At 44.0% G+C, this 26395-nt stretch overlaps 3 protein-coding genes across 8 annotated transcripts in view; 2 read left to right on the top strand and 1 right to left on the bottom strand.

Moving 5' to 3' along the window:
• The window catches only part of XPO5 (exportin 5), a 63303-nt gene extending 61693 nt beyond the window's left edge, over window positions 1–1610 (top strand). For all 3 annotated transcript variants that reach the window (XR_014786849.1, XM_084828432.1, XM_084828433.1), the window contains one exon: window positions 69–1610. Coding sequence is in view for 2 of the 3 variants with exons in the window: in XM_084828432.1 (XP_084684558.1) it covers window positions 69–209 (141 nt within the window). In the remaining variant the exon portion in view is untranslated. The remainder of the gene's footprint in view (window positions 1–68) is intronic.
• POLR1C (RNA polymerase I and III subunit C) lies at window positions 1610–11697 on the bottom strand. Of its 3 annotated transcripts, none has more exons than XM_084828443.1 (9): window positions 11053–11159; window positions 9783–9854; window positions 9216–9323; window positions 6769–6901; window positions 6547–6663; window positions 6113–6262; window positions 5054–5203; window positions 4308–4424; window positions 1610–3605 (listed from the first exon to the last, which is right to left on the bottom strand). In XM_084828443.1, exons 1-9 carry the CDS (start codon window positions 11119–11121, stop codon window positions 3490–3492), a joined length of 1032 nt encoding a protein of 343 aa, XP_084684569.1. In that variant the 5' UTR covers window positions 11122–11159; the 3' UTR covers window positions 1610–3489. The 3 variants fall into 3 exon arrangements, with proteins under 3 accessions (XP_084684569.1, XP_084684571.1, XP_084684570.1); XM_084828445.1 differs by lacking the exon at window positions 11053–11159 and adding an exon at window positions 11560–11697 and having other exon boundaries at window positions 1616–3605; XM_084828444.1 differs by having other exon boundaries at window positions 1616–3605; window positions 6769–6844.
• On the top strand, window positions 11556–26395 carry YIPF3 (Yip1 domain family member 3). 2 transcript variants are annotated; one of them, XM_084828441.1, is made up of 10 exons: window positions 11556–11805; window positions 19285–19485; window positions 20224–20330; window positions 21211–21256; window positions 22183–22275; window positions 23053–23184; window positions 23745–23858; window positions 23988–24017; window positions 24756–24879; window positions 25924–26395. In XM_084828441.1, exons 1-10 carry the CDS (start codon window positions 11704–11706, stop codon window positions 26046–26048), a joined length of 1074 nt encoding a protein of 357 aa, XP_084684567.1. In that variant the 5' UTR covers window positions 11556–11703; the 3' UTR covers window positions 26049–26395. The 2 variants fall into 2 exon arrangements, with proteins under 2 accessions (XP_084684567.1, XP_084684568.1); XM_084828442.1 differs by lacking the exon at window positions 23988–24017.

Raw genomic sequence — 26395 nt, 5'->3', positions numbered from 1 at the left:
ATGCTATTACATTGGAATACTTGTGCGCTGTATTACCCAATCAAGAGTTCTTGTTTTGTTCCTTACAGAAGCCCCTAGGAGAGCAATTCAGGAAGGAAGTTCATATCAGAAACCTCCCATCTCTTTTCAAGAAGGTGAAAGCATCCCTAGAAGCAGATGCATTGGATAACAGTGAAGACGGAACCCTTGCCGTACTCTTTGAGCCATAAGTGCAGGATACTTCCACTACCCTGTTCTCCCTCTGTATTCTGTGTTCTTTCACAGTAGCCATTTATTTACTTTGCCTCCTCCTTCCCTGAGCCTGGATACAGCTCTCACTGGCCTCATCCTCTTTCTGCTTGGGAGATGGGATGTGAACTACAAACTCAAGCCAGTATACTAAACATAACCTGCCTGGTTTTCCCAGCTCCACTTGCAGCTTTATTGCACAATTGGTTTTCCTTGGGAAAGAGCCTGGCCATTCACCCTCAACTATCAACGGGCAAGTTATTTAGGAACTAGCCTTCACTCATGCATACAGCGCTTTCCCAGTGAAGAGAGCATGCTACCAGATCCCCATTATGTTTGTCACCCTTCAAACAGGATACCTGCACTGTGGGCTGCCTCAATATGACACTAACAGAGGACTCCTTCTGCTTCCCTTTTGGAAAGGCCCAGGTTTCCTGAAGCAACACAGTCTGCACACTGAGTGTTGCTGCATCCTCCTCGTCTCCACCGACATTGAGAAAGTGTGCTTCTCTTGAGAAATAGCACTTGGCCACATACCCCACCAAACCAAGGAACATTCAGGAACTGGTAAAAAGCTTCCTTTGTTGTTAGCTTGGCTCAGCCATGCCTCTGGAAGCTTAAAGTGAAATAATGTCTCCTCCTGTGCCCTAGAAATACTATCAAAACAGGTATTGTAGCTCCAAATCTGGCCTTAACTGTCAGAAGCCTGAATATTTGAGATATTGGTCCAGGGCTACTTTCTGCTGGTCTAAAATACTTAGCTAGGCTGAAATGCTGCTGTACTCTAGGAGTACAGCAGCAGAGTTCTGATTATTCTCTGCAGTGCCTGATGATGGTACAAAATGCCTCCAAAGCAGGCCTTACAGTAATTTTGGGTTTGCATGTGTAGTATAGGATTCTTGGCTTAAAACTGCCAGATCTTAAAAGTTTGAATCTGAAATCAGTCTTTCTGTGCTAATTAGAAGCTCTTTGCTTATCTGCTGTAGTAGTTTGACTGGAGATGCAAAAGAATGTTTAACTAAAGAGCGGTATGTTTTATGTGGCTTTGCAGTGCACAGAACTAGTGACGTGGAGGAAAGCAGGCCCTAACATGGTGTTCAGGTCTTCACTAATAGCCTGACTCCACTCTGACTTCTATACTGTTTTCCCTGTAGTCTTGATCTCCATGTAACGTCTATTAAAACAGAAGTCCCCTGATAAATAACTTTGGAGTCTAGCCTAACTGTATTTATTGTGTCTTGATTATATTTTTAACTTTCTGTGGCCATGCTAGAAACATTTAAAATAATTTTGAGGGGGTTTTGTAGGGATGTTGTATCTGAAGAAGTCTTCAAATCAATTGTGATACACCTCTGAATGTCAGTAAAGGTCTTTCAGTTTTATACATATGTTCATGTTCTTGATTTTTATTCTGACTCAGTATCAAATCTCATTGAGACAGCCCTTCATAACATGCTTGAATTCAATGGTCAATGCTGCTGCTCTGCAGAAACGTTGGTTTTCTGGGTCAAAGGTTCTAAAATTAGAAGGGAGTTGGAAAGCTCAAAAGCTATTCAGCCTAATCTTCAAAGGTAATGTCCTTTGTGAAATATAATCTGAGACTATTATCTGAATTTGGGTTGAAGATCAAAGCTTAAACTAATTACAGTGCACACCTAGTTATCAAACCTATTCATTTGCATTTTAAAATAGCATAATGAAGTCCTGTGCCTTCTACTTTCCATAGTCATTAGAGGCCTCAAAAGGCTACATGTTAGAACCAAAGTATTTGCAACCTTTTTGTAAAGATAGTCTTCAGAAACAAGTTACGTATTTTTCTTGCACAGAACACGATCCATCTCACTTGTTTAAACAATTTTGTTAGGTTACAAGCTAGCATTTCTGTGAACCATTTTGCTTTTGAATTTCCCTTTGCATGAATGAGAGATTAAACACAGAAATGAGTAAACAGGCTTTGTCTGCTAAAATAAATTTTCTGATATAGGAAGCCTGGCAGAGGGGAATGGGGTAGGAAAGAGACACAAAGCCAGTACAAATCTCCGTTTGAGTTCTTAATAAAGGAGACTGGTCTCCAAGTACTTAAAAGCAACTTTTTAAAAATGAATCTATTTAAAGAACATTATCAATGAACACACTACTTCAAAGTCCAGAAGAAAAAATATACCAAAGTGGCCCAACTTGCACAGTTATGCTGAATATAGAATTCACTTCCTGCAAGAGTGTCATAGTATTTTCATGGAGAGGGAATTTAAGCTGTAAGTAAGGGGTGGGGGAGGAAAGGGCGGACAAAGAAAAGTATGACAGACTTCTGTTTTAACTCAAGATGTCATATTACTGTGCAATTGTGCTCATCAGTAGTTTTTTTCTGGCAAGATTACTAAACAGGAAGAACTGAAAAGCTACAGGAATCTGCACATACATCATGATCTGTGTGAAATCTGAAAACAGTAACTGAGCAGGGAATTACCAACAGATTGGTGTCAAATGTGCAAACACAACCATGAAGCAGGAATTCTGTAAGCTTCCATACTAAGCACACACATTTAAAATACTGAAATAACTTTACACACTTTAAGAAGAGAATACAGAAGAGAAGGAAGCAGACATGAACATGCACAATTTAATATGCCCTCTGCCCTCCCTTGAAGAAAAAAAGCTATACCCCTTAAGGAACATGAAATATCTTCAGCTTTTTTAATACGTAGGCGCCAAAAAGCAAACCCCTGTTGGAATGGTAGAGGGATCATAGGCATTAGCATTAGACTTTTATTGTGTGGCATCCTGATATCTAGTTCAGTGCACACTGCCAAAAGACTAATGTTAAAGGGCTGTGTGCCTGGTGATTCTGCTAAGAGATGGGTCTGTAACAGCTCTCTGAAACAGGCCTCAGAGCAAGCTTAGGAGGGCGACATAGAAAGTCTTGCAATTTATTACTAGCCACCTACACATTCATGTGTTTACACAGTACTTTAATCCTTTTCTGAGATATTTGTCAAGGGCTAAAGTTTTCCTCAACCCCATCAGTACATTTTGGTCTTCACAGTGGCATTGCATTACATCTCTGCATTTCAGCTGTATCTTAGATCAGTGCCAAGACGGTAGGAAAGTACCCAGCAACCAGCTCCAGTTCCACATATTTCAGAGGTAGTTATCTCCTTGCCAGCTGATGTACACTTGCTTGAAGCCATTCTTCTCAAAACACAGCTGCAGAGATCACAACTAAGTAGACCCTTGTGCTGAACTTTTGCGTTCTTCCACTCACTACTTCTGGATGGACTTCAGCTCCTCTAAGAAATGCTGACATTTCCCCATTAATACCTTGATTGCTTCACTCACCAACACATCTGGAGGCAAGATACCTGTTGACTCCACAGAAACTGGAGAAAGACAGACTAGTATGAGATCCTAGGTAGCCTTGGCTATTACTAACCCCCCCAAAACATCTTCCTGCCAAGACAATATGGCAAAATAATTCCTCATTCGCACCAATAAAGCAATGTGTGTGATCTCAGCCCTGTTAATATCCCCAAGCATTCACAATGTTTTAACTTCCGCTCTGGAGTCGAGAAACAATTCTGCTCTTTTTCCAAGTCCTTAGGGAAGACTTCCCCAACCTGGGGCTGTCCAAATGTTTTGGATTGCAATTCCCATCAGCCTCAGCCAGCATGGCTGATGGTCAGGAATAATGGGAGTTATAGTTCAAAATATCTGGGGGGCACCAAGTTGAGGAATTCTGCTTATGCTTTTGGAAGTGTACCATGCTGCCAAACAATCATCCTTACCCCGCTTAACGCTATGGTTTGTGGATTTCTAAGCATGACTGAGAGGTTGGTTTAAAGATTGTACTTTGGGACTAGATCAACTAAAATGATCTCCAAAGATCATTTAGTTTCATAGTAAAAGATATATACATTTAGAGTAGAACAGCTTTTATACAGAACTAGCATAAAAGCATGGAGAACTACTTGAGGTCCTTTGACTCATGACACTTCCAATACTACACAAGCATCTGCCCAGTGACTGTGTAGTAAGAGGTCACAGAGAGGGCCAGCAATTGAAGCATCTGAAGGGCTACTCACAGATGTAGTGATCTCGCACTCGAGCCAAGCGCACAAGGTTTTTCAAGTCATCATGACAAAAGATTTCTCTACTAAATGTGTCCAATCGAGCATTAGCTACTCTTGCCACTTTCTTCCCTAGAGAAAGAGACCAACATTTAAAAGCCAAAACAGGCATAGACGCATTACTTTCTGTTTCTTCCCTACCTACTTCTGAATTATGATCCTTTTCCAGTCAGCGTTGCATCCAAATATATAACATATCTCCTCATGAGAAGCAGGTCCAGAGAATTTCCTGGATGCCCATCTTGTAGTGCCAAAGTAGCATTTGTCCATTTACCAGTGAGCTCATGAAAACTTTGCCAATCTGGTCAAAGGCTAATTGTGGTCTGATCCTATGTATATTTGCTTAATTTGCATAGTCCTAGTATTTTAGGGACCAACCAGGTCTCAAGATGGTTTTCACAAGCTAAGATTAAGTATCCTCCTGACCTTTTGATGACCAGATAGGGAAAGCACCCTAAATTATTGCGCAACCAGCAAGGAGAACAGGACAGGGAATTATAGAGACCCAACTCTTCTATTTCTACAAGCCATAGTCCAACAGGTAAGGAGAGGCTATAGGTCAGAAATGAGACCACAGAAGGACAAACACATTTACATGGACTGCTAGTACAGAGGCAATGTTGGCTGTAATGGTTGTGCGTCTCAATAAATAACACCTGTGATTTTTTTTTTATAGTTTAAGAGAAGGAGATACAAAATACCTTTAATGTCCTGGATCTCAATAACTCCAGAAGAAAAGCACTTCTTAAGCCTCTCAGCTGCTTCCCCTTCAATAGGCTGCAGTAGAGTGATCTCTGGCAATAGCCGGTAGCTGGCTGTGGCCACTGGAGAAAACTTTGCATGATCTTTACCTAAAGAAAGTTTTTTTAAGAAACAAATTAATAAAAACTAAACAACAAATGGGGTGGGGGTGCAAGGGGCAGTGAGAGAAACCTGGAACTAAACAGGGTTCATTATTAACTAGCCAGTCCCTAGTTAATAATTAGAATAAGTTGAACTACCCAAAATGGGCCATTAATACTCCGTAGCCATTTGTCAGTAGCGTATGGCATAGCAGAGGGTTTAGGCAGAGGGTTTAAATCCATAGGCACATTAACAAAGGGTTTATTAGATCGAGTCACTTAGAATTCAAAACTTAAAAGGATGCAATTTCTACCTGGCCCCTCTAGCTGGCAGCAAGACTGGTTAGCATCTAAGGGTAGAAAAAGCACTAGCCATTTCCCTTCAAAGCACATACAACTATTTGAAGGTCGAATGGGTAACAGTGGGGGAGGAAGAGCTGTACTCTTGTTATCACAGGAAATAACCTAGGCCCCAGGATTTATCTTCTGGGCTGCCCAAAGGGGTTTTACCCTTCAAAATAATGTCTAGGGGGTAGTCATATTAGTCTTATAGCAGCCAAAACAACAAAGGGTGTTGTGGCAGCTTAACAGTACATTTATTTTGGCATAAGTTTTCATGAACAATTGCCCACTTCATTAGATGTATCAAGCGTTATAGAAAGTTTCAGGCTTACATAGCCTCCCACAACAGAACTGAACCTGTTGAGGAAGTATAACAACAGAGAATATCCATTCAATCAAACCAGAGGCATGCTATCTTCTGGTTAAAAGGATCTTAGTAAAACTGCCCCTTAGCTCCCTGAGGCCTGGCATTTTGGAGCAAATACCAGAGGTACCTTGAAATCCCAGTGTTCCCTTGCCCCTCATTTCTAAAAAGTTAAGAGTGCCAACTTTATCCCAGCACACCAACGGACTCACCGATGCCCTTTACACAGTGCATAAGTACATCAATCTCCTGGCCAGGACGCAGCTGGGCAATGAGGATGTCATCGTGTACAGGACGGAAGTTGGCATTCATGTTGTCGGCCTGGGACCCCAGTGGCACCCATTCCATGTGCTTGCTGTAAACTGTGACAAGAGATGGCCATAAAAATAGTTGAGCCTGTAACTGGGCAGACATTTGAATAAACTCTGACTCATCTGTCCCCAGCCAACCAAGGAAAGGAAGCAAGGGTATTATGGGAGGGAAGGCATAAGCAATTAACATGGAGAAGTTGGACTCTGGAGTCTTCAGGTCAGGCCTACAGGAGCAGAAGACTGAGTGGACTTTTGGAATATGAGTCTCTGTCATGATAAATAGAAGTAGGGTTGGACACACAGAAGAAGCTTTAACTCCAAAGCAGTCATGTTACCTTTATGGTTGGTGTAGAGTTCATTAGGGTCAGATGATTCCCTAGCCGCCTGAGGGTTCCTGCTACACTTTATTTTCAACTGGAATTGCAGGGTGTTAATTTCATCACATTCATCTTCTGCAAAAGGAAAGGAAGAACAGACTGACGCTTCCCCACATCATCTCTATCATGTAATGTCTATCCAGCGTCTTTCCCCCACAAATGCCTTCTACACCATCTCACCTTCGCTCTTGTATTCAAAGAGACGAGGATCGGCACAGATAGGGATCAGCCCCAAGCGATGGGCCAGGATTTCATCCTGCACAATGGAGGTGTTATTGTACACAAAAACCTTCTCTATGGCCATGGTTGGCACCTTGACAAGAGAAAAAACTCATCACAAAGAGATCTTCAGGTCATATAGTCTCTCAGGGCACTTGTCCTCAATAAGCAGCCACATACATTATTTCAGCCCTATTTTTGGATTCTGAAGGTTTAGCCCTATTCATTCATGCCATATCTTAAGACGATCCTAACCAAAAATCCATTGTGTTGGCCCCAGACAGTCTTGCATGACCTATCAACTCAACTAGACAAGACTTGTTTCTAGTTTGCCTGTTCAACCTTATCAGGGCTTGAAACATGTAACTACCGTACATGTCCCAGAGCAGCCTTCCCCAACCTGGTGCCCTCCAAATGTTTTGGACTTCAGCTTCCATCAGCCCCAGCCAGCATGGCCAATGGTCAGGAATGCTGGGCACTGTAGTCCCAAACTTCTAGAGGGCACCAGGTTGGGAAAGGCTGTTGCAGAGGTTTGATAGCCAAAAGAGAAAAGTCCAATTTCTTAGAAATTATAATTAATCTCATGATCTTAAAAGATTTTACTTAAACTTTACAGTTAAATGCTTGAAAGATCAAGCTTTGCACTCTCTAACTACCTTAAGCTAATGCAGTCAAAATACTCACAGTAGTGTCTGAATGTAAGCAGCTTCAAAAGGCTTGAACGGCAGTGGTTAGTCATCCAAGATTACGCGGTTCTTGCACATTATTTTAACAGATATACCTATATCCAGTGGAGACTGGTGGTTCTGATGTCAGTGGGGCAGTGAAACTGTTCCGGGTTTCAGTCAGAACTCTAAAGGAGCTATCCAAGGTGCAATGGCTCCTTTAGAGTTCTGACTGAAACCCAGAGTGGATTCACTGCCCCACTGACATCGGAGCCACCAGCCTCCACTGCCCAGATCCACAGGGCCAGGGGCTTCCTAAACCAATTTTGTCAAAAACATACTCATCTGACATTTGAAAAATAAGTGTAGGACCATATTTATAGCTAGAACTCATTTGTGATGCATCTAATATAATTTCTTATATTAGAGATACAATGCTATTTAAACAAATCCCCCTACTCTTTAATGTGAGGCCAGGTTCTGCAGTCCTTGGTCCTGGTCCAGAGGTGCTTCCTCACACAAAAGCAGTGTGCAGGCAACTCCATCTACAGAATTAAACAGCTCTCTCAGAGATCTCCTGTGCCTAAGGCCACATGTCGACAGCCAGTCCAGGAGGACAGAATAGCTTATCCACAGCACTTTGCACATGCAGATCATCTACAGATCCACACAGGAGGTTGGATCCAGACTTAGTCATAATTAGAACAGACCAACTGAAATCATGACTAATTTAAGTCCCCCTGATTTCAATGGGTCTACTCTAAGTATGACTTAATTTGGATCCAACCCAGTATATCTTCGTTTTTAACTCTACATCCAGTAAGAGTTCATGTGAATATTTATGGGGCACAGCCACCTTTCCTATGTACCACCTGTGATGCAGCCAAGCCCCATGAAAACATAAGTGGGAGATCTTGTTCAGTATATAGATGAGGATGCTGGAACAGAGGCTTGCGTGCACCTCCATTAGCAAAACATTACTTAGGCTTAACATCTCAAGATGGCCCTTGCTGCATCTAGCAAAGAGCCCATCTAGTCCAGTAGTCCGTTCTTAACTGTGACTAGCCAGGTGCCTGTGAAAAGCTCACAACCAGGGCACAGACACAACCACTCTTCCTCCACTGTTAATAGCAGCTGCTGGGGCAAAGACTTATACTGCCTATGAATATGGAGGTTTCATTCAGCTATTGTAGCCAATCATTCTTCATCAACATCATCCACTGGGACTGTTTCTAATCATTTTTTCAAAAGCCATTTCTGCTCATGGCTATCACCACATCTTCTCATAAAACACAATCAAAGAATCTGACCTTTATACATTATCTCTCCAGTACGGACCTTATAGTATAGCACCAAACATGCCATTTTAGACAAGACTTTTTCTAAATCCCAATGGCATCTTAAATTTATGAACAACTGTTCTCATCCTCTGAGAAGTATTTTTAAAACTTTGTAATGCTCGCTGCATAACCAAAACTTTTCTAAATCCTAAAAAAACTTTCAATGAATAGTTCTCAAGGCCTTGCATCTCAACTTCTCCTCTGTATTAGAGCTTTTGACTAGCCTTCTCTACATATTTCTGTATACTTTTGAGGGAAATTTGAAACACATTTTTTGCCTATTCTATGTTGGCCTACTTGTACTTCTAAAAAGTATTAGTAACCAAACCTGGGCAATAAAATCACAATCCAGAGGAATATCTAGGAAGTGCCTTATTACTCACTGAGCTAGACAAATTGATACCTCGGCAAGCAAGATGCGTCGGAAAGCATTGGCAATGGCCGCGTCAATCCCCACCATGTCAAATTCCAGAGTGCTTTCATCCATGTGGATCACGTCTACTCTGAAATTCTGTGGGGGGATAGGAAAAGTCAGAGACAGTAACAGGCATAGTCTGTAGGCATGATTCTATAATCAGCTTAAAATGCCTTAACCGGCAAGGCATAAGATGTGACTAATACAACCAAGAGTGTGTTTGATCAGTCTATCATGGAGAAAAATCCCAGATGTTCAGGCCACCACCAAATTCTGCATGGTAACCTAATGTGTGCATCTTATGCAGGGAGCAGAAGGCTCAGTCCAGTCCCCACTGTAGGTACAGCACTTCTAAGATTACAGGTGCCTGAAAAGTCTCACTGCCTGAACAAAGCCACCGATAAGACAGTGACACCAAGGAAGACAGGTCATTCTATAAACCTGCTGGTTGTTACCAAGGTCTGAGGCAGGCACAAAAGCCCAAAGAAAGCAACCAGCCTATGGCCTCAAGAAGAAGTGCTCCAACCCATTTCCCTAAGCACCCAAACTTCTCACCTTTTCAAACTTCTTCTTATCCCAGGCATCATCATATCCAGAGTAATTCCCAGGAAAGTCTGTTGTGTGGACCTGGAGAAGGGAGGAGAAGAAGTTGTAGCTCAGTGGTAGAGCAGATGTTTCGCATGCAGAAAGTCCCAGGTTCAATCCCCAGACAGTGATCGGAAATAACCCTGCCTGACAGCCTGAAGAGCCACTGTCACTACATGTAGAGTGGGGTGCACAACCTGCACCTACCCAAGGCCTTTATTGCAGCCCTGATGGGGGCCCTGATCCCCAGTGATTTCCCAGTCACCTGTACTTGCCACTTCTTCTCCCAGAAATCCTCATACAGATAGGTCTTTTCCTGCTGCTACTAGCAAGGAAAGTGCAATCTGTACCAGGATCACTGGGGGAGGGGGTGGAAAGAGGGGGTGTATGCATGCACATATATGCGGCCCCTAACTCCTGAGCCAGTGTCACATGTAGCCCTCAGAATTTAAACTGTTGTGCACCCCTGATGTAGGGGATACAGAGTTAGCTAGACCAACGGTCTGATTCTGTATAACACAGCATGGTATGTAGCAATGTTCAAATTTAAGTTACCTTGACAAAACGGACAGAAGGGTTCACTTTAATAACATTGCATCTCTAACATGAATCTTCTTAAAATAGAGCTGCATCACCTATTTAGCTCATCAGGTATCGACTGGTGGTTTCCTGTACTACTATGGCAATTTACTCTGGCTTCTGCACTGGATTTAAAGTTCTTATATAATTTGCCTTGGACCTCTGCTGGATGGGAAGTCAGGATATACTACCTCCAGTATCAGAGGCAGTAAGCCTATATACACCAGCTGCTGGGGAACATGGACAGGATGGTGCTGTTGCACTCATGTCTTGCTTGTGGGTTTCCCATGGGCAGCTGGTTGGCCACAGTGTAAACAGAATGCTGGACCAGATGGACCTTTAGTCTCATCCAGCATGGTTCTTCTTAGTTTCTTATGATACAGACCTTTAACGGCGCAATCCTATCCATGTTTAGACAGCAAAAAGTCCTACAACCCCCAGCATTCCCCAGCAAGCTATAGGGCTTTGTTTTCTGCCTAAACATGCATAAGTCTGCGCCTTCAGTAAGTGCACAGGCACGCGTGAATTGCAGTAAGGGTCGACTTCGCTGACTCTCACTCACATAGACACATCCCTTATCTGTCTATCTCACCCCACTCAAACTGTCAGCAAGCCCCACTTCGTGACCGGACGTTGCTCTCCCATCCGTTCGCTCACTTACGTTGCGGACCCCAAACTCGCCCAGCACCACCCGGCTCCGCATCTCTTCCACGCCACCGGGCGCCGCCATCTTTCAGCTACCGCGCTTCGAAAACGCAGCCCGCACCCACCTCTCCCCACAGCGCAAGCGCAGTAGGAATTGGGGGGGGCGCGCGCCGTCTATCACGTGATATACAGCTTCCTATGGCACAAATACCTGCCTAGACGTAAAAAAAGGACGTTGGTCGCTTTCGCCTGCCATGTTGTGCGTGGCGCTCTGACAAGAACGTCTTTTGTGTCGGGTTGTCCTATTGCTCCCGACTAAGTATACATCTTAAGCTAGTATACCGCGTCTTGGGCTATCCCTGCCCTTCCCTGTTTGTCTTTCACAGCCTGCTGCTTGGTATATCCCGGCTTAGACTTTCTGGCCTGGAGCAACCAAGATGGCGCTGTAGCCAGGCCGAAAGTCATGAAACGTCGCGAGAACTCCTGAGTCTCCACGTCCTCCGCTCGTCGGGGTAGCCCATACCTACTGAGTGGGGTTGCCTTGGCTCTGGTACATCCGGGTCCTTCTCCCTCCATTTACTGTCGGGCCCTGGTTTCCTCCGTCCTCCGCTAGTGGCGGGCAGGAAAGGCGGGGGGCGCTTGCTCCTCCGCAGCTGGTGGTGGGAAAATGTCCGGCCCCGGGGTAACCGCAGTCCCAGGAGCCGGAGGAGCGAGGGGTGGAGCTGCGACGGCGGCAGCGGAGTGGGGAGCATTCGAGGACAACATGCAGGTATGGGGGCGGGGAGACCCAGGCCTTCAGGGGCCAGCTGTACGCTCCGAATTGGGATGCCCTCTTCCTGAGTAAATAACCCGGAGTAACTGCCACGTTTGGTACCATTCGCGACATCACTGGTTCGGAGTAAGGGATGGAGGACGTGTGGCCCTCCAGATGTTGAACTACAACTCCCATCACCCTCCACCCTTGGCTGTGCTCGTTAGGGCTGGTGGGAGTTGCAGTCCCCCTGGAGGGCCCGACGTTCCCCACCCCCTGGTTAATGCATCAGCAATACAACAGCCTGCTTTTTTAAAGTCGGGGAAGAAATTTACCTGTTTACTACTAGGAGTGGGGGAAGCTGTAGCGAGGAGCCGATTTAGCTGGGAGTAAGCCCCATTGGACTCGGTGGCTGTCAGTCAGTGTGCTAAGAGGTACGTTGCTCGCCTGTAAACCCGCTGGAGTTCAGAGGAGAATCCATCACATCAGGGTCACTATATTGGAGGCCCCCAAACATTTAATTATTATTATGTGTGGGACTGTTTTTTAAAAAAAATATTGTACCATATCCATACAAAATATACTTCTGGGAGGGAGAGGTGCCAGAGACAGATTACTGTGGTAATAGGCGTCAGACTAAGGCATGGCTGGGGAAACTGGCCCTCCAGATGTTGTTGGGCTACAACTCCCATCAGCCCCAGCCAGCATGGCCCATGTTTATAGGTGATGGAAGTTGCAACATCTGGAGGGCCCCAAGTTCCCTAGCCCTGGACTAAAGGGATGAACTTTAGTTCCTGTTTCCAGACATCAGATTTATTATGGTTTTTATATCAGAAAAACCAGCAGCACTTGCATAATCCTTAATTTTGTTAACAGGTGCCTCCAGGTGGTGCTGGTATTTAGCTGGAATTATGAAAACTTCATAAGGCTGTGATTTAATACTTAATTTAGCTATCCCAGAAATTTTTATCCTTGTAACATCCTTTAAAACTTCAATAAAAAATAAAATAAAACTTGAATTTGAGTTAGTGCTTTGTTAGAATGTACAGTAATAGAGTTTAATCTTCTCAGCAATGGCTGCTCTTTCCATGGCATACAGCAAAAAAGAATTGCCCTGGTTATAAAGATAATTACATACAGCATGATAGTTACTGAGGACACAGGCACTCTTTGTAGAGAAGGGAGATGCTGCCTTGGCTTTCTCCTTACGCAAATGACTGATAAAGCACACCTGCTGCTGCTAGTATGGAAAACTGGGCATGAGAACAGCTGATGGGCTCACTGGCTTATAATGGTGCCTGTGCCAGGTTCAGACCCATATAGCCAGCACCTTTTATTGAGGATTTCAGATTTTCTATGCCACTGAAAAAAGACTGCCTATATCTCTTGTCTACTCTGCAGTTGTATTATTCACCAATTTTAAAATAAAATTGGACAGCTACATTGATACATATATAGAATTTGTTCACCTGTAATTGGATTAATTTTTGGTGGCCTAATGAAATATGAGTTATTTCTACCCAAATCCCCAGGTTACCTTGTTTTTCAGTGTTTTTTTCTTTGCCAAACTTCCTGTAATTTTAAACCAAGCCACCAGAAGAAACAGCTCCACGTGCTCCTTGCAGTGCTTTCTGCCTGTCCAACCAGGCCTTGTACAGATCTCTTACCTTCCATTTCTGTTGACCTTGCACATTCTATTTCATACACTTTCAGCTATAATCATGACTTTACAAGAGAGACACACCAGTTGCATACCCTACTTTTATGAAATTTGTTCCTCTGTCTCTATAGGGGGCAAGCATCCTGCTGTTGAAAAGTATTTTCTATCCAACAGAGTATCTATCACTCTGCTAAATACAGTTGCAGTCCTTGTAGAAATATATGGACTACTACCCTGGGTATGCAAGGCTGCTGTTTTGCCAGCAATTCCTAAAGGTTTTACAAAGAGATCATTATTGATATTTACTTTGAGGTCCACACATAGCTGCTCCGCTCTGATTCAGAAGTAACATCTCTTGCTCCATCACTTGTTACTAACAATTTGATGACCCAACACACTGATGGACTATTTGCTTCCAGGCATCTACTGATGTGAAGTAGAAGTAGCCATGGTAGTGATTGTGTGAAGTAGCAGTGGTAGTGATCATGTCTGGAAAGTAGTGCAGGCATAATATGTGAGGTAGGCAGGTAAAAGTAGTATCTTTAAGCCAGAGCAGCTTATAGCATAAGCAAGAGAGTGTGATTTTAAAATCAAGCATTTAAGCATTATTTATTTAACATACATTGCCTTATTTGCTAAAAAGCCATCAAGGCAGTGCACAACAATTTAAAACAATACAAAACAAGAACATTAAAAGTAGTAAATCATACTACTATTCAAAGTAGTAAACCAGACTACCCAGGGACAATAGGGTGGCTTGGAAAACCCCTTCTAAGGTTGGAGGCAGGCTCCAACCTCAGAAGGAGGAGTTGAAGATCCAACCCCTGCCCCCTCACAGCTGGTACAGAGAGAACCACACTGGCTGCCTCTCCAAGGTTGGAAATTCAACCTCGAGGAAGGAGGAAAGGGGGCATTCCGGTGGGCGGGGAGGGGAGAGGCCAGAATAGGATTTATCCTGAGCTTCCTCCAGCCTCCTTCTCTCCCCCTCCAAAGCATCCTCGCTAGATGGGGCTGAAAAGCCTGTAACTAATGGAGATTGGAGGTCAGGGAGGCAAAGATCATTTCTGCCACCCCTTCCATCCTGCTGGATGCAGCCCAGGAGGGCACAGGAATCTCAGAAGCTTCCAAGCAGTGAGGGCGCAGCCTATAGGATTGTGCGATAAATTAAAAAGATGTCTTCACTCCCTTTCTAAAAGCCAAGAGAGGGGGGCCAATTGTAATTCCTGAGAGAACACATTCCATACTTTGGGCAACACGAGAAAGCACTTCATGTGTGCCTAACAAATGGACCTCTGCAGGTAATAATGCCCTTAAAAGGGCCTCTCCTGCAGATTTTAATAACGGAAACTACCTTGGTCGCCCTGTGGGATGACATCTGCCGGGAGAGAGGAAGTGCAACCCTGTTGATTTTCCTAGACCTCTCAGCAGCTTTCAATACCATTGACAATGGTATCCTTCTGGATAGGTTGTCTGGGTTGGGAATTGGAGGCACTGCATTGCAGTGGTTCTGCTCCTACTTGGATGGCCAACTCCAGAAGTTGGTGCTGGAGGATTATTGCTCTTGGCAACTATGCTATGGGGTTCCACAGGGCTCTGTTTTATCCTCCATGCTGTTTAACATCTACATGAAACCACCGGGGGAGGTCATTTGAGGTGTGGGCTGAGGTGTCATCAATGTGTGGATGATACCCAGCTCTACCTCTCTTTTTCATCAAATCCAGGTGAGGCAGTGGCTGTTCTGAATCAGTGCCTGGGTACAGTAAAGGACTGGAGGAGAGCCAATAAACTGAGACTCAATCCAGACAAGATGGAGGTACTATTAGTGGGTGGTTTGTCTGCCCAACTAGGTGATGTTCAACCTGTTGTGGAGGGGGTTGCACTCCCCCTAAAGGATCAGGTTCATAGTTCCCTTATGGTCACTTAAGGTCACTCAGTGAGATTGTGAGAATGTACCATATAGGAAGGGGTACTTTTGGAGTCTCCAGCGTGGGGCCATGGTCACCAGTGTGCCCAGAGAGACCCTCCTTGGTACCTGCCAAACTCCCTGTACATCCTGTTTTGATTTTTTAAAAAGATTGTTACATTTGTTTTTTAACTGGGAGGCAGGCATGCTGCAAGGTGCTGGCTCCAGCACCATCTTTATTTCCAGTAAAATAAAGCATTCCCCAGCAAGCTATAGGGCTTTGTTTTCTGCCTAAACATGCATAAGTCTTCGCCTTCAATAAGTGCACAGGCTTAAAGATAACCCTTCAGGTTATCTGAAGGATCGTCTCCTCTCATATGCACCTTTCCAGACCCTAAGATCATCTTCAGGGGCCCTTCTTCAGGAGCCCCTGCCAAAAGTGGTAAGGCAGGTGGCTACCAGGAAAAAGCCATTTTCTGCTGTGGCACCTCAGTTGTGGAATGAACTCCCTAGACAGGTTTGCCTGGCACCTACGTTGTACTCTTTCTGGTACCAGGTGAAGACCTTTTTATTTTCCTAGGCATTTCAGCTTTCCAGGTTTTTTTAGCTCTGCTGTCTTAAATCTGCTATTGAATTTTAAATATCTGCACTGCTGCTAGGTTTTACTCTGGTTGTATTTTTATTCTGTATTTTTAATCTATTACGTTTTATATTGTATTTTCTGTGGTTGTGTGGTTTGAATTTTGTGAACCGCCCAGAGAGCTTCAGGTATTGGGCGGTATAAAAATGAAATAAATAAATAAACTCAACATGCTCATGGAACTATCCATGGACCTTCACTCTAAATGTTTGTGTCTATGCTGTAAAATAATCTTAAATGTCTGGCTTATGTAATTTTTGTTCCTTGGTCTGTACAGCATACATACACAACTACAAAGCTGTGTGGTCAATAGAGCATTGGACCTATACTAAGGAGACTTGAGTTCAAATTCCCACTCAGTTATTAAGATCCCTGGGTGACCTTTTGGGCTGATCACAATCAGCCCCACCTACCTCATTGGGTTGGTGTGAGGGTAAAATGGGTTAACTGCCAAGTTAACTGCCCTGAACTCCTAAAGAAAATAAGCTGTAGGAGTAACTGTAAGAAGCAGTTATGCAGCATTGTTAGTTCCTGCCATTCTTAAAATCTAAGCAAACTAGAATCAGCAAGAGGGGAAAAAATGTATTTTAAGAGAATTGCACAAAAGAAAGAGCCTGTGCAAATGTAGCCTTTTTGCGTACAACTTGCTGGACTCCAGCCTCTTTTCGTGAATGGTTTCACACTTGAATGAGTTCAAGTGAGAAATGATGAGCTATTCCATTTCAACTCTTATGATAATGGCTTTTCTAAATGTAACAAACTATTGTTCAATATGCTGTGGATTTCCCTACCACACTGTCTGCTCTTATTAAATTAAGAGAAGTAGAACTCTTCCACAAAGAGCAATATAAAAGCGAGAGAGAGAGAGAAGAAAAGGAGCCTTTCTGAACAGAGGAGCAGCAGTTTTATCTTTCTTGCTGACTTTACAAATGGATGCTAGTTTATGGCTGAAGAGCTCCAATTTACCAATTTTTCTTGTTTTAGGGTTAATGCCTAAAGTCCCCGGCCCCTGGTATGGTCTCTTGTGCTGCATTTTGTTGTTTACTTTGACGCATTTATGTCCCACTCCTCAGTAGATAATACATCCAGTGTGGTTTACATTATTTCAGTAAAACAAAAATACAAAACAAATTTAAAACGGCAAAAGCATAAAGCAGCATAAAACCCAGGGTTAAAGAAATCTTCAGCAGCATGGATAGCAAGCAGCATCTTGTGATCAGGCATCTTGAGGTCAAAGGCTGGTGGCTTGCTTTGGGCTTTTGTGCCTGCTGCTGTCCTTGGTACCAGCCACCTCACCTCAAATTTTAAGGGCACCTGGAGGAGGGTTCACATAGGCCAGGGGTGAATAGAAAGTCGATATCCAGGTATTTTGGACTTCAACTCCCAGCATTCCTGACCATTGTCAATGCTGGCAAGGGCTTCTAGAAGTTGAAGTCCCAAACTCCTAGAGATGTACCTTCTGCCCACCCCGCCCATAGGTTATCTAAGTGTATGGGCAGGTTGAGGGGAGGTTCCTTCATAGGCCCAAGTATCAAGCCACAAAGGGCTTTAAAAGTAAGCATCAGTGCTTTGAACTGGGCTCAGAAAAGACCAGGAGCCAGTGAGGCTTATATAGCACTGGCAGGATATGTTCCCAGTGCCCCATCCCAGTTAGTAACCTCACAGCTGTATTCTATACTAACTTCAGTTTCCAGGTCATCTTCAAAGGCAGACCCATATATGACCCATTGTAGTTATCTAGTCTGGAGGTTCCCAGAGCATGGATAACCACACCAAGGCTGTGGCTAACTTGTTTCAGTCTTCTCTCCAGTCTGTTGCAGCGCGATCTGATAGTTTGGGTGGGCTGTGTGTGTTGGTTTTGCACCTAAATGGTTGCCAGTGCATTTTGTACGAGCTGTTTGGAGGTCCTGGGAGGAGTGCCCCAATTCTTTCTATATTTATATGACTCTCACATTTATAAGTACCACCTTTCTTCATAATGTTCAGTGGTAGCTTCTAGCTATCTTTGGAGATCAAGGTCACTCAATGAGATTGTGAGAATGTACCATATAGGAAGGGGTACTCTTGGAGTCTCCAGCGTGGGGCCATGGTCACCAGTGTGCCCAGAGAGACCCTCCTTGGTACCTGCCAAACTCCCTGCCCATCCTGTTTTGATTTTTTTAAAAGATTGTTACATTTCTGTTTTTTAACTGGGAGGCAGGCATCTAGCACCATCTTTATTTCCAAGCATGCCTCTGGGACCCACATGGGTCCCAGAGGCATTCTTAGAAAATAAAAATGGTGAGTGGCTGCAGTCCAGTGCTTTATTTTGAAGGGTGCCCAGCTGGCCAGCAAAACGAAAAGAGTAAGCTAGCAGTGGTAGCAAGCATCCTGGGGTGGGGGTAGACAGGTTTGTGGGGAGCAAGGGGAGGTGCTTTGCCTGTGTGTGTCCTTTGGAGGTGGGGTTAGTTTGTTTCTTTTGGTGTCTTGTCTCGGGGAGGGGGCATGTTAACTTGCTTCTTTTGGTGTTTTGTCTGTGTGTGGGTTTTCCTGGGTTTGGGGGGGTTGTATCGTGTACTTTGCCTGGCTTGTGTATGTGTGTTTTGGGAGTGTCTTGCTTGGGTTGTGTGAGATCTCACCCTGCTTTGGCCTTGTACTTAGGTTCTCAGGCAAGTCACTTTTCTTTTAGCCTCACTAGTTTGCCATCTTGGAAATGGGTATTTTGTGACTGGTCACGCCCATCATGACTGCCATTCTATAAATGGCCCAGGCTCCATGGCAGCCATTTTGTGAGAGTACCCACAATACACACTCAGAATTCCAAATGTACCCACCGGCCCAAATGGGTTGGAGACTCCTGACTTACATTTTCCAGAGTGGTCATTATCAGTTGCATAACTGAATGTGAAGACATAATCAGGAATTGTACTTACTCTAATTCTTGTGAACGTCTGTGCCTTTTCTCACAGGGAAGGTTCTGGTAAAACAGGAGTGCACAACCCATGCCCTGGAGGCTGCATGTGGACCTCTAAGGCCTTAACTGCATCCCTCCTGACCACTACTCCCATCAGTTTCGTCATACAGGTTGCTCTTTCCCCACTGCTGCTAGCAGTGAGAAAAGCACAGTCTTCCTCAGGACCACTGGGAGCACATATGTAGCCCCCAAACCAGCATCACGTGTGGGGGACCCAAAAGGTTGTGCAGCCCAATGTAAAAGGGATTTCGTTCAGCCTTCTTGGTTGGGCTGCATCTCTGGGTAAGGGGAAATGATTGGTGCCCAATCTTCAACTGCATGTATATTTTCACATTGTGCAGGGTGGGGGCTCTGCTGTAATTGACATGGAAAACATGGATGACACATCTGGCTCCAGCTTTGAAGATATGGGTGAGATGCACCAACGCATGAAGGAAGAAGAAGAGGTGGATGCAGAAGCAGCTGCTGCAGATGAAGAAGATGGAGAGTTCTTGGGGATGAAGGGTTTTAAGGGGCAGTTGGGACGGCAAGTAGCTGACCAGGTAAGCAGAGATATCTTTGGCTTGTTGTTGCTTCTCTGATTTGACCAAGTTCTGTGGCCAGGAGTCAGCTGGTTCCTGCATGCTTCTGACTGATTGTAATGTCCTGGGGACAATGGATTGATCCTTCTAAGCTCCATAGTGTAGTCCTGGCTCCTATGGGCATGGCTTTCTTAGATGGACAACTTATAGTCTTTAGAACCTATGTGAGCCATGGGATGCCAGACACAGAGTCAGTGCGGACACTATTGGGTTTACAAAAGTCCATTGCTCAGAATCGGTTTTAGTTCTTTTTTGTCTTCAGAAGTAAAGTTAACTCACACATAGAAAAAAATAGCCTCCATGTTCCTCTTTTAGATTGGAGAAACTAAAGCTAGAGTAGTAGCATCCTCTTCTACATGCATGATCTTGCAATAGGCACCTTAAGTATTTCTGCCTGGGGATGCTGAGCAAGAAATTACCAGTGAGACTCAGCCCTCTACACTGACAAGAAGTATTTACTTGCAGAGATAGTAGTCTGCCACCAATTCCAAGCTATTGTCTGGACTTTTTAATAGCAGCAAAACCTTCCAGTGCCCAACTACAAAGATCACCGATCTGGTCCACTCTACCCTAAAAGGTGTGATGAATGCTAATCCTTGTGCAAAAGCTCTAGATCCACTGTAATAAACTAGTCTTTCTGCTGCAGTGAGAAAGGAGCACTCGGTTTGATTAATCTCTCCCTCCCTCTCTCTTTTCTAGATGTGGCAGGCAGGAAAAAGACAAGCCTCAAAGGCCTTCAGTCTTTATGCCAATATTGATATCCTCAGGCCCTACTTTGATGTTGAGCCAAACCAAGTTCGGAACAGGTAAGCAGACTTGGCAGGTTGTTCCTCCCATTCATTTCTCCAGCTTTTCCTTGTCTATGAAGTGACTTTCATAAGGCTACCTTTTGCAAAGGAAGCTATGTTTATAGCAGAGGTGCAATCCATTTTAGAAATTGGCTTTGCCACCCAACATATTTTGATTATTAATAAGAATAAAAAGCTGTTTATTCCCATGAACAGCGCTCAGTTTATAAGGACATGTCACACACTGCTTTTCTGTTTGCTTGCAGGCAACTGTGAAAAGGTAATGACAGATTTTCCTAGCTGTAGTTTCATTCCTCAAACAGATCATGCCAAGCTGTTTCATTTTCAAACTTTTGATGCTATTGCATGAGCAAAACAGGGCTATGGAGTTTCAGTTCAGCAGACTCCTTAGCTTTATGTGTCCTGTCCAGTGAGTGTAAATCAGAATTTCATTAATCTGTTGTCACAGTACTGATGATTGAGAGGCACAAACTGCTGTTAGGCTCCTTTTCTGACACCTGTAACCTCCATGACTACTCTGCTGACCATAGGAGAACAGTAAGAAATTCTGCTCTGGACAATATACCAGTATAGACAAGATTAGGATTGAGTTACATGCCCTTCTTCTCCCCCCACCCCCCAGTTCACTGCCCCAAAGTTCTACGTCCAGTTTAGCAGAGCTGTGTTTGGGTTTTGTAATGAGAAATGTAGCCTTCCGTGATCAAGGTTCTGATTCTATAGCATCAGATTTTGCATAAGGTTGTATCGATTTATTTTATACCCTGCTTTTTGGTCTGGACAGACCCACAGATGATTTTTTAATGGAATGGTTATCTAAGATTTTTGATTCCTTGTTCATAGCTATTAACACTCTCCTGAACATTTTGTTCTCATTCAGGTTGCTGGAATCCATGATACCTATGAAGATGATTAATTTTCCCCAGGTGAGCTTGTGTACTAGACAGTAGATTGAAGTTTTGGTTTAATATTTCAGAGCTGGGAGTGTCCAAGGAGAAGGGAGCTTCTGAACTCCAAGTAGATGTACTTGTAGGGTTATGTTATGCCTCATTTCCTCCCCCTATAAAGTTAGTGTGGTACTGTGTTTCATCAAAATACAATAGTATTTTCCTGATGATGAATTAGTTGGGTAAAGAAGGATTCCTTCTGCATTCCAAATGTAGTGGGACAGTACTTTTATCATTGCTTTGCTTCACTACCATAGAGTTTCTCTCCCTTTCATCAGTTCATAGTTTGTATTATTTAGCAAAGAGCCCAGCCGTACCAGTACAATGACTGTTGAGTATTGTTCAAATGTCTGAACAGTCCTGCACTCCCCTTCTCACTTTCTCTTTCTCCTCTGTCTTCTGTGCTTTGGTCCGCCTCTCTTGATGCCATTGGCTGATCTGCTCTGATGTCACAATGGGCTTGGGCTGGCAGAAAAGTCAAGGCCACTATTGACTGCCTTTGGCTCAGGTGCTTTGACGTCAGAGAGTAGCTGGCCTGCCTTTAGTCTGGCAGGTTAGTGCTTAAGGCATGATTGGAGATCTTAAGAGTCCAAATTTCAAGCTCCATGAACATAATGTGTGAAAGTAAACGCTTTCATTTATGTCTGCACACCATGGGTTTTCGTATTGCACTTCACACCAGCCGAACAGGCTCAGAGCCATTTGCTGGAAAGGGATCGATAATACTTGCTACTTATAAAATAGCATAATTGGTTTCCGTTGCTAGTTCTTTTACTCCTGCAATTCCTCCACAATGAATGGCCTAAGAGTATGAATGAGCCTTTGGGCCACATTTTCTAATTGATTGATACAGTTGACTTCCCAGAACACTGATCAGAGACTACTGTACCTTTCCTCTTTTATAGAAGATAGCCGGTGAGCTTTACGGTCCCCTCATGCTAGTCTTCACACTGGTGGCCATCTTGCTGCATGGAATGAAGACATCAGATACCATCATTGTAAGCAGGGGAACTTTCTTTCCTGACAAGTAACTAGCCAGAGTTCTATTTAGCTTGTAAACTTTCTATCCAGGGGTGTTCAAGTCTCATGGACACTCCGTGGAGAGGGAGAGCTCTGTTTGGTAGTACATGTAATGCCTACTGCAGACTTGACTGCAGTAGAATATCTGTAGCAGATACTGCTTGATAGCCCCATTTTGAGTTTGTATAGTGTGTTCCTCTAGTGCAGAGAAGGGCAGTCTTCAACCCACAGGCCTGATCCAGCCCACAGAGGCAGCCCATCCATCCTGCAGCGGCTTGAGCTCCTCCATGGGCCCTACCCCCTGGCCTGGAGGCTACCAGGGGCTTGGAGAGGAGGCGGGGGAGAGAATCCCCTTGTTATCTCTGTGACTGAAGATAACAAGGGGATTTCCCTGTGCGCCACACCCCCTCCCAGTGGAGGGCAAGTGATGTGCAGGGGAATCCCTTGTTATTTCTAACCACAAATCAGAAATAACAAGGAGATTGGGGGTGCGGCAGTTTCACCTGCCCTGGTCCTATGGGAGAAGGCACAGGGCAGGTGAAGCTGGTTCCCAGTGGCCACATGAGCAGGGTGATCCTTCTGATCCGGCCATTGAGAACCAAATATCAGGGACCATGGCCCTGTCCCTTTCAATATTGGGGTGTGGCTACACCTCTGACATACAGTCTGCAGAGAGCTGAGTGGGGCTCATCCTGCCCCCCACCAGATTATGGTTGCCCACCCCTGCTGTAGTGTTTTATTGCTCTTTTCTACAGAGAGAAGGCACACTGATGGGTACAGCAATTGGCACCTGCTTTGGTTACTGGATAGGCGTCTCCTCCTTCATCTACTTCCTGGCATACTTGTGCAATGCTCAGATCACCATGGTCCAAATGTTATCACTACTGGTAAGTAAGAATAAGCACTCCAGCCAACTAGTGTCTCTGGAAGAATCTAAAGCCATACTGGCTGGGGATGATGGAAGTTGGAGTGCAACACATTTGGAGGGCACCAGGTTGGGGAAAGCAAATCTAAAAGATAGGACTGTGAGCATCCTTCATGACTAATTGGCTTTGTATCTGCACTATGTAGTTGAGCAGCTCTTTCTCTTTCTTGAAGTTGCTATGAATGTACCCTAGAGTAGCAGTGGGGTACTTTTAAAATTTGATAGGTCATATTAGACGGGGAAGATGTTAGTGAAATTAGGCTATTTTTGTTAGCTTCCAACAGAAATTAATTCACCTCTGCAAGTCTGGGAGGTGATTAAAACTTAATTTAGCTAGACACACCTGGAGCATAACCTGACATTCTTCTATGGCTGTAGTAGTCAGGCATAATTTTGACATTCAGCTGCAGCTTATTGATCTGCAGCTACCAGAGCATTGGGCTGTGTCAGGAAGAACGAGCAGTAGGAATATATTTACGTCTGGGAGTTTTCACATGCCTTCACGTGCTTCCTTCTTTTCAGGGTTACGGACTTTTTGGGCATTGCATCACCCTCTTTGTCACCTACAATATCCACTTTCATTCCCTTTTTTATATCTTCTGGTTGGGGATTGGTGGCCTCTCCACATTACGAATGGTAAGTAACAACAGTCAGACAGAGCCTCTGTGCAGATAAGGTTCTGGGAGTGGTTCAAAAAGTATATACAAGAATTAGTACCTGAATTTGCTTATTTTCTTCTTCTTTCCCTATCCCTTTTTCTATTAGAGTCTGATAGATTATATGTGTCCACTCCAGGTAAACAATCTTACTTAAACTCTTGCAAATAGTATAATACATTGCATCAGCCACTGAAAGCCCTTTTTGTTTCCTTCAGAGTTAACACATCATCTGTCATGCCAAGCATGTTGGAGTTGATGAACAGCATTAAACTATATTATCTATATTATTATTTTAATTGTCAGTCAAAAGATACATCTCTGAATCCCTGTACAGTATAGAACATCAGCTGTAGGAATGACAGTGATGGCATATGGTGGAGGAAATGCTCTCTGAATTTAAAGCTGAAGTCTGGCTCTGCTTAGGCTGTTGGTTACAGAGGATCAGGAAGACATTCTGTTCTGAAACTGAGGATCTGCAGCTTCCATCACAGCTGACTTGACTCTTGTTTGGTGACAAGTGTGGATTCCCAAAGGCCTCCACTAATTTCATGCAGTATTTCCTCTACTGCCACTGGCAGGCAATACCAGTTTCCTCAGCTTGGCATGTTATTCATGAAATCTAATGTAAATACCCAAACTCTGATGGTACTTGGATACATGACTATAGCCTCTGGTACAGCTGGAAATCTGACATTTAAAGAAGGGAGTGAAATGCTGAAAAGGCCCATCATGTATTCATCCACACACCTAGTACTTTTTTAGCTAGTACAAAAAGTCATCCTAGGAACTGATAGTTCTGTTGCCCTCATGCATTTGTGCTTTTGTTTTTCTACCAGTCTATAAACCTTAAGATCTGGGTTCTTCTCTTTCCTAGGTTGCTGTGTTGGTGTCACGCACGGTGGGACATACCCAGCGACTCATTTTGTGTGGAGCGCTTGCTGCCCTGCACATGCTCTTCCTCCTTTATCTGCACTTTGCTTATCACAAGGTTGTAGAAGGTAAGAGAAGGAATGGAGGGCAGTGAGGTTTTGGTTCTGGAGGAACACACTTCCAGTTGCTCTGTTTTTTACCTTGTTGGAACAAAGGTTTCAAAGCTAGGCATGACCTTTAAGAACATTGCCTAAAGGATTTTGTAGGCTTTTTAAGCCACCACTTCTGTTTCCTGTGTGATGTCAGAATGATACATTCTCAACCCTGATCCCTCTTTGGGCCATTTCACACAGTGCTTTTCCTACACCGCTTTAACTTCTGTATAGGAAAAATGTCAGGAGTGGTGAATGCACACACGCCAGTTCTAATTGTTCTAATAAGAAACTCATTTTCTCATTCTGTCTCCCTCTCTCTCCCCCCCCCTCACACACACACACACACACACACACCCCGCACTATAATATAAGCCAACCTTGGGTCCTTGAGATGTCTGAGATAGAGCAGCAGTTGATTGTGCTACTTAACACTGACATTGCTTGGGCAGAAGACTGCTTCATTTTGAGAATGCACCTACACTGGCAACTTTTTGCAAGACTGCTGATGATAGTTGTGAAAGAAGGTGATACAACCCATCTGTCACAATTTGCACTCTTTTCTCAAAACCAATCCTGTACCCCGCTAAAAAGGTGCACATTTTTGTGCCCTTGGTCTAAACTAGTTGAAGTCTTGCTTAGTCCAACCTTTCAGCCTCCTTCATTATCCCAGCCTTTGCTGGGCAGGGTGAAATTGTGCCCATTGTGCCTGTGTATCTAAATACCTTTCTAATTTTGTCTGCAGTCAAAAATGAAATGCTCAGCTCTTTCATGCGTCTTGAACCTGGCTACTTCACAGTTGCATCTCAAGCCCCCACCCCTCCACTAGCATGCTGCGCTAATTATGCATTTTTGGCATTTATTGAGAAAAATAACACCCGGGGGAAGCAGTGCACATATATGCAAAGAATAGTGCTGAGACAGCAAGAGATCGAAATAATATGAAATGAAAATATGACGAATGCTGATGCAGGTACACCCAAGGCTTAATATTGACCAGAGTTGTTACTTTTCTCACAGGCATCCTGGACACATTGGAAAGACCCAACATCCCTCCCTTTCAGAGAGTTCCCAGAGACATTCCGGTTGTTTCCTCTGCAGTACTGAACGTCACAACCAAAGCGGTTGCTGCACTGACCTTGTAGCCTTACAGACTCTGGCGTGTTCTCCTTGCCTCTACATAGGTCATATACTCAGCTGCTGCTACCTGGGAAAAGGGACAAAGTAACAGGAGCAAGACTTGGTTTTATCTGCAGATCTTTTGGAAATGAAGGCAGCAGGTTCCCAGCATGTTTCAGAGGAAACTGTATTTGTCCAGGCAAATTATGCTGGCAGAGCGTTTCTCCTGGTGCGTGTGCATTTAGCTGGGATTGCAGAGTTCAGACTTTCCCTCCATACACCCTTTGTGCTTGCTCTTGTATTTTTAGCCTATGTGCTTGTAATCCTCTCCTTTGCTGAGGGAAGAATTAAATTAAACGGATGTTTGTTCCAA

Source organism: Heloderma suspectum, chromosome 1, assembly GCF_057233095.1.
Source record: "Heloderma suspectum isolate Gila_16-S chromosome 1, 16-S_ref, whole genome shotgun sequence".
Lineage (NCBI taxonomy): Eukaryota > Metazoa > Chordata > Lepidosauria > Squamata > Helodermatidae > Heloderma > Heloderma suspectum.
Note: the sequence above shows the minus strand (reverse complement) of the source record. Positions and strands in the feature narration are given on the sequence as shown.

Excerpts from the sequence above, each read along its gene's own strand:
- POLR1C (XM_084828443.1), bottom strand. The coding sequence starts at position 11,121 with ATGGCGGCGCCCGGTGGCGTGGAAGAGATGCGGAGCCGGGTGGTGCTG. Across the intron at positions 6,263-6,546 it reads ACTCTACACCAACCATAAAG|TTTACAGCAAGCACATGGAA; the intron begins GTAACATGACTG and ends CTCTTGTCACAG. Across the intron at positions 4,425-5,053 it reads TGAGATCCAGGACATTAAAG|GGAAGAAAGTGGCAAGAGTA; the intron begins GTATTTTGTATC and ends CTCTTTCTCTAG.
- YIPF3 (XM_084828441.1), top strand. The coding sequence starts at position 11,704 with ATGTCCGGCCCCGGGGTAACCGCAGTCCCAGGAGCCGGAGGAGCGAGG. Across the intron at positions 11,806-19,284 it reads CATTCGAGGACAACATGCAG|GGTGGGGGCTCTGCTGTAAT; the intron begins GTATGGGGGCGG and ends CACATTGTGCAG. Across the intron at positions 22,276-23,052 it reads AGACATCAGATACCATCATT|AGAGAAGGCACACTGATGGG; the intron begins GTAAGCAGGGGA and ends TCTTTTCTACAG.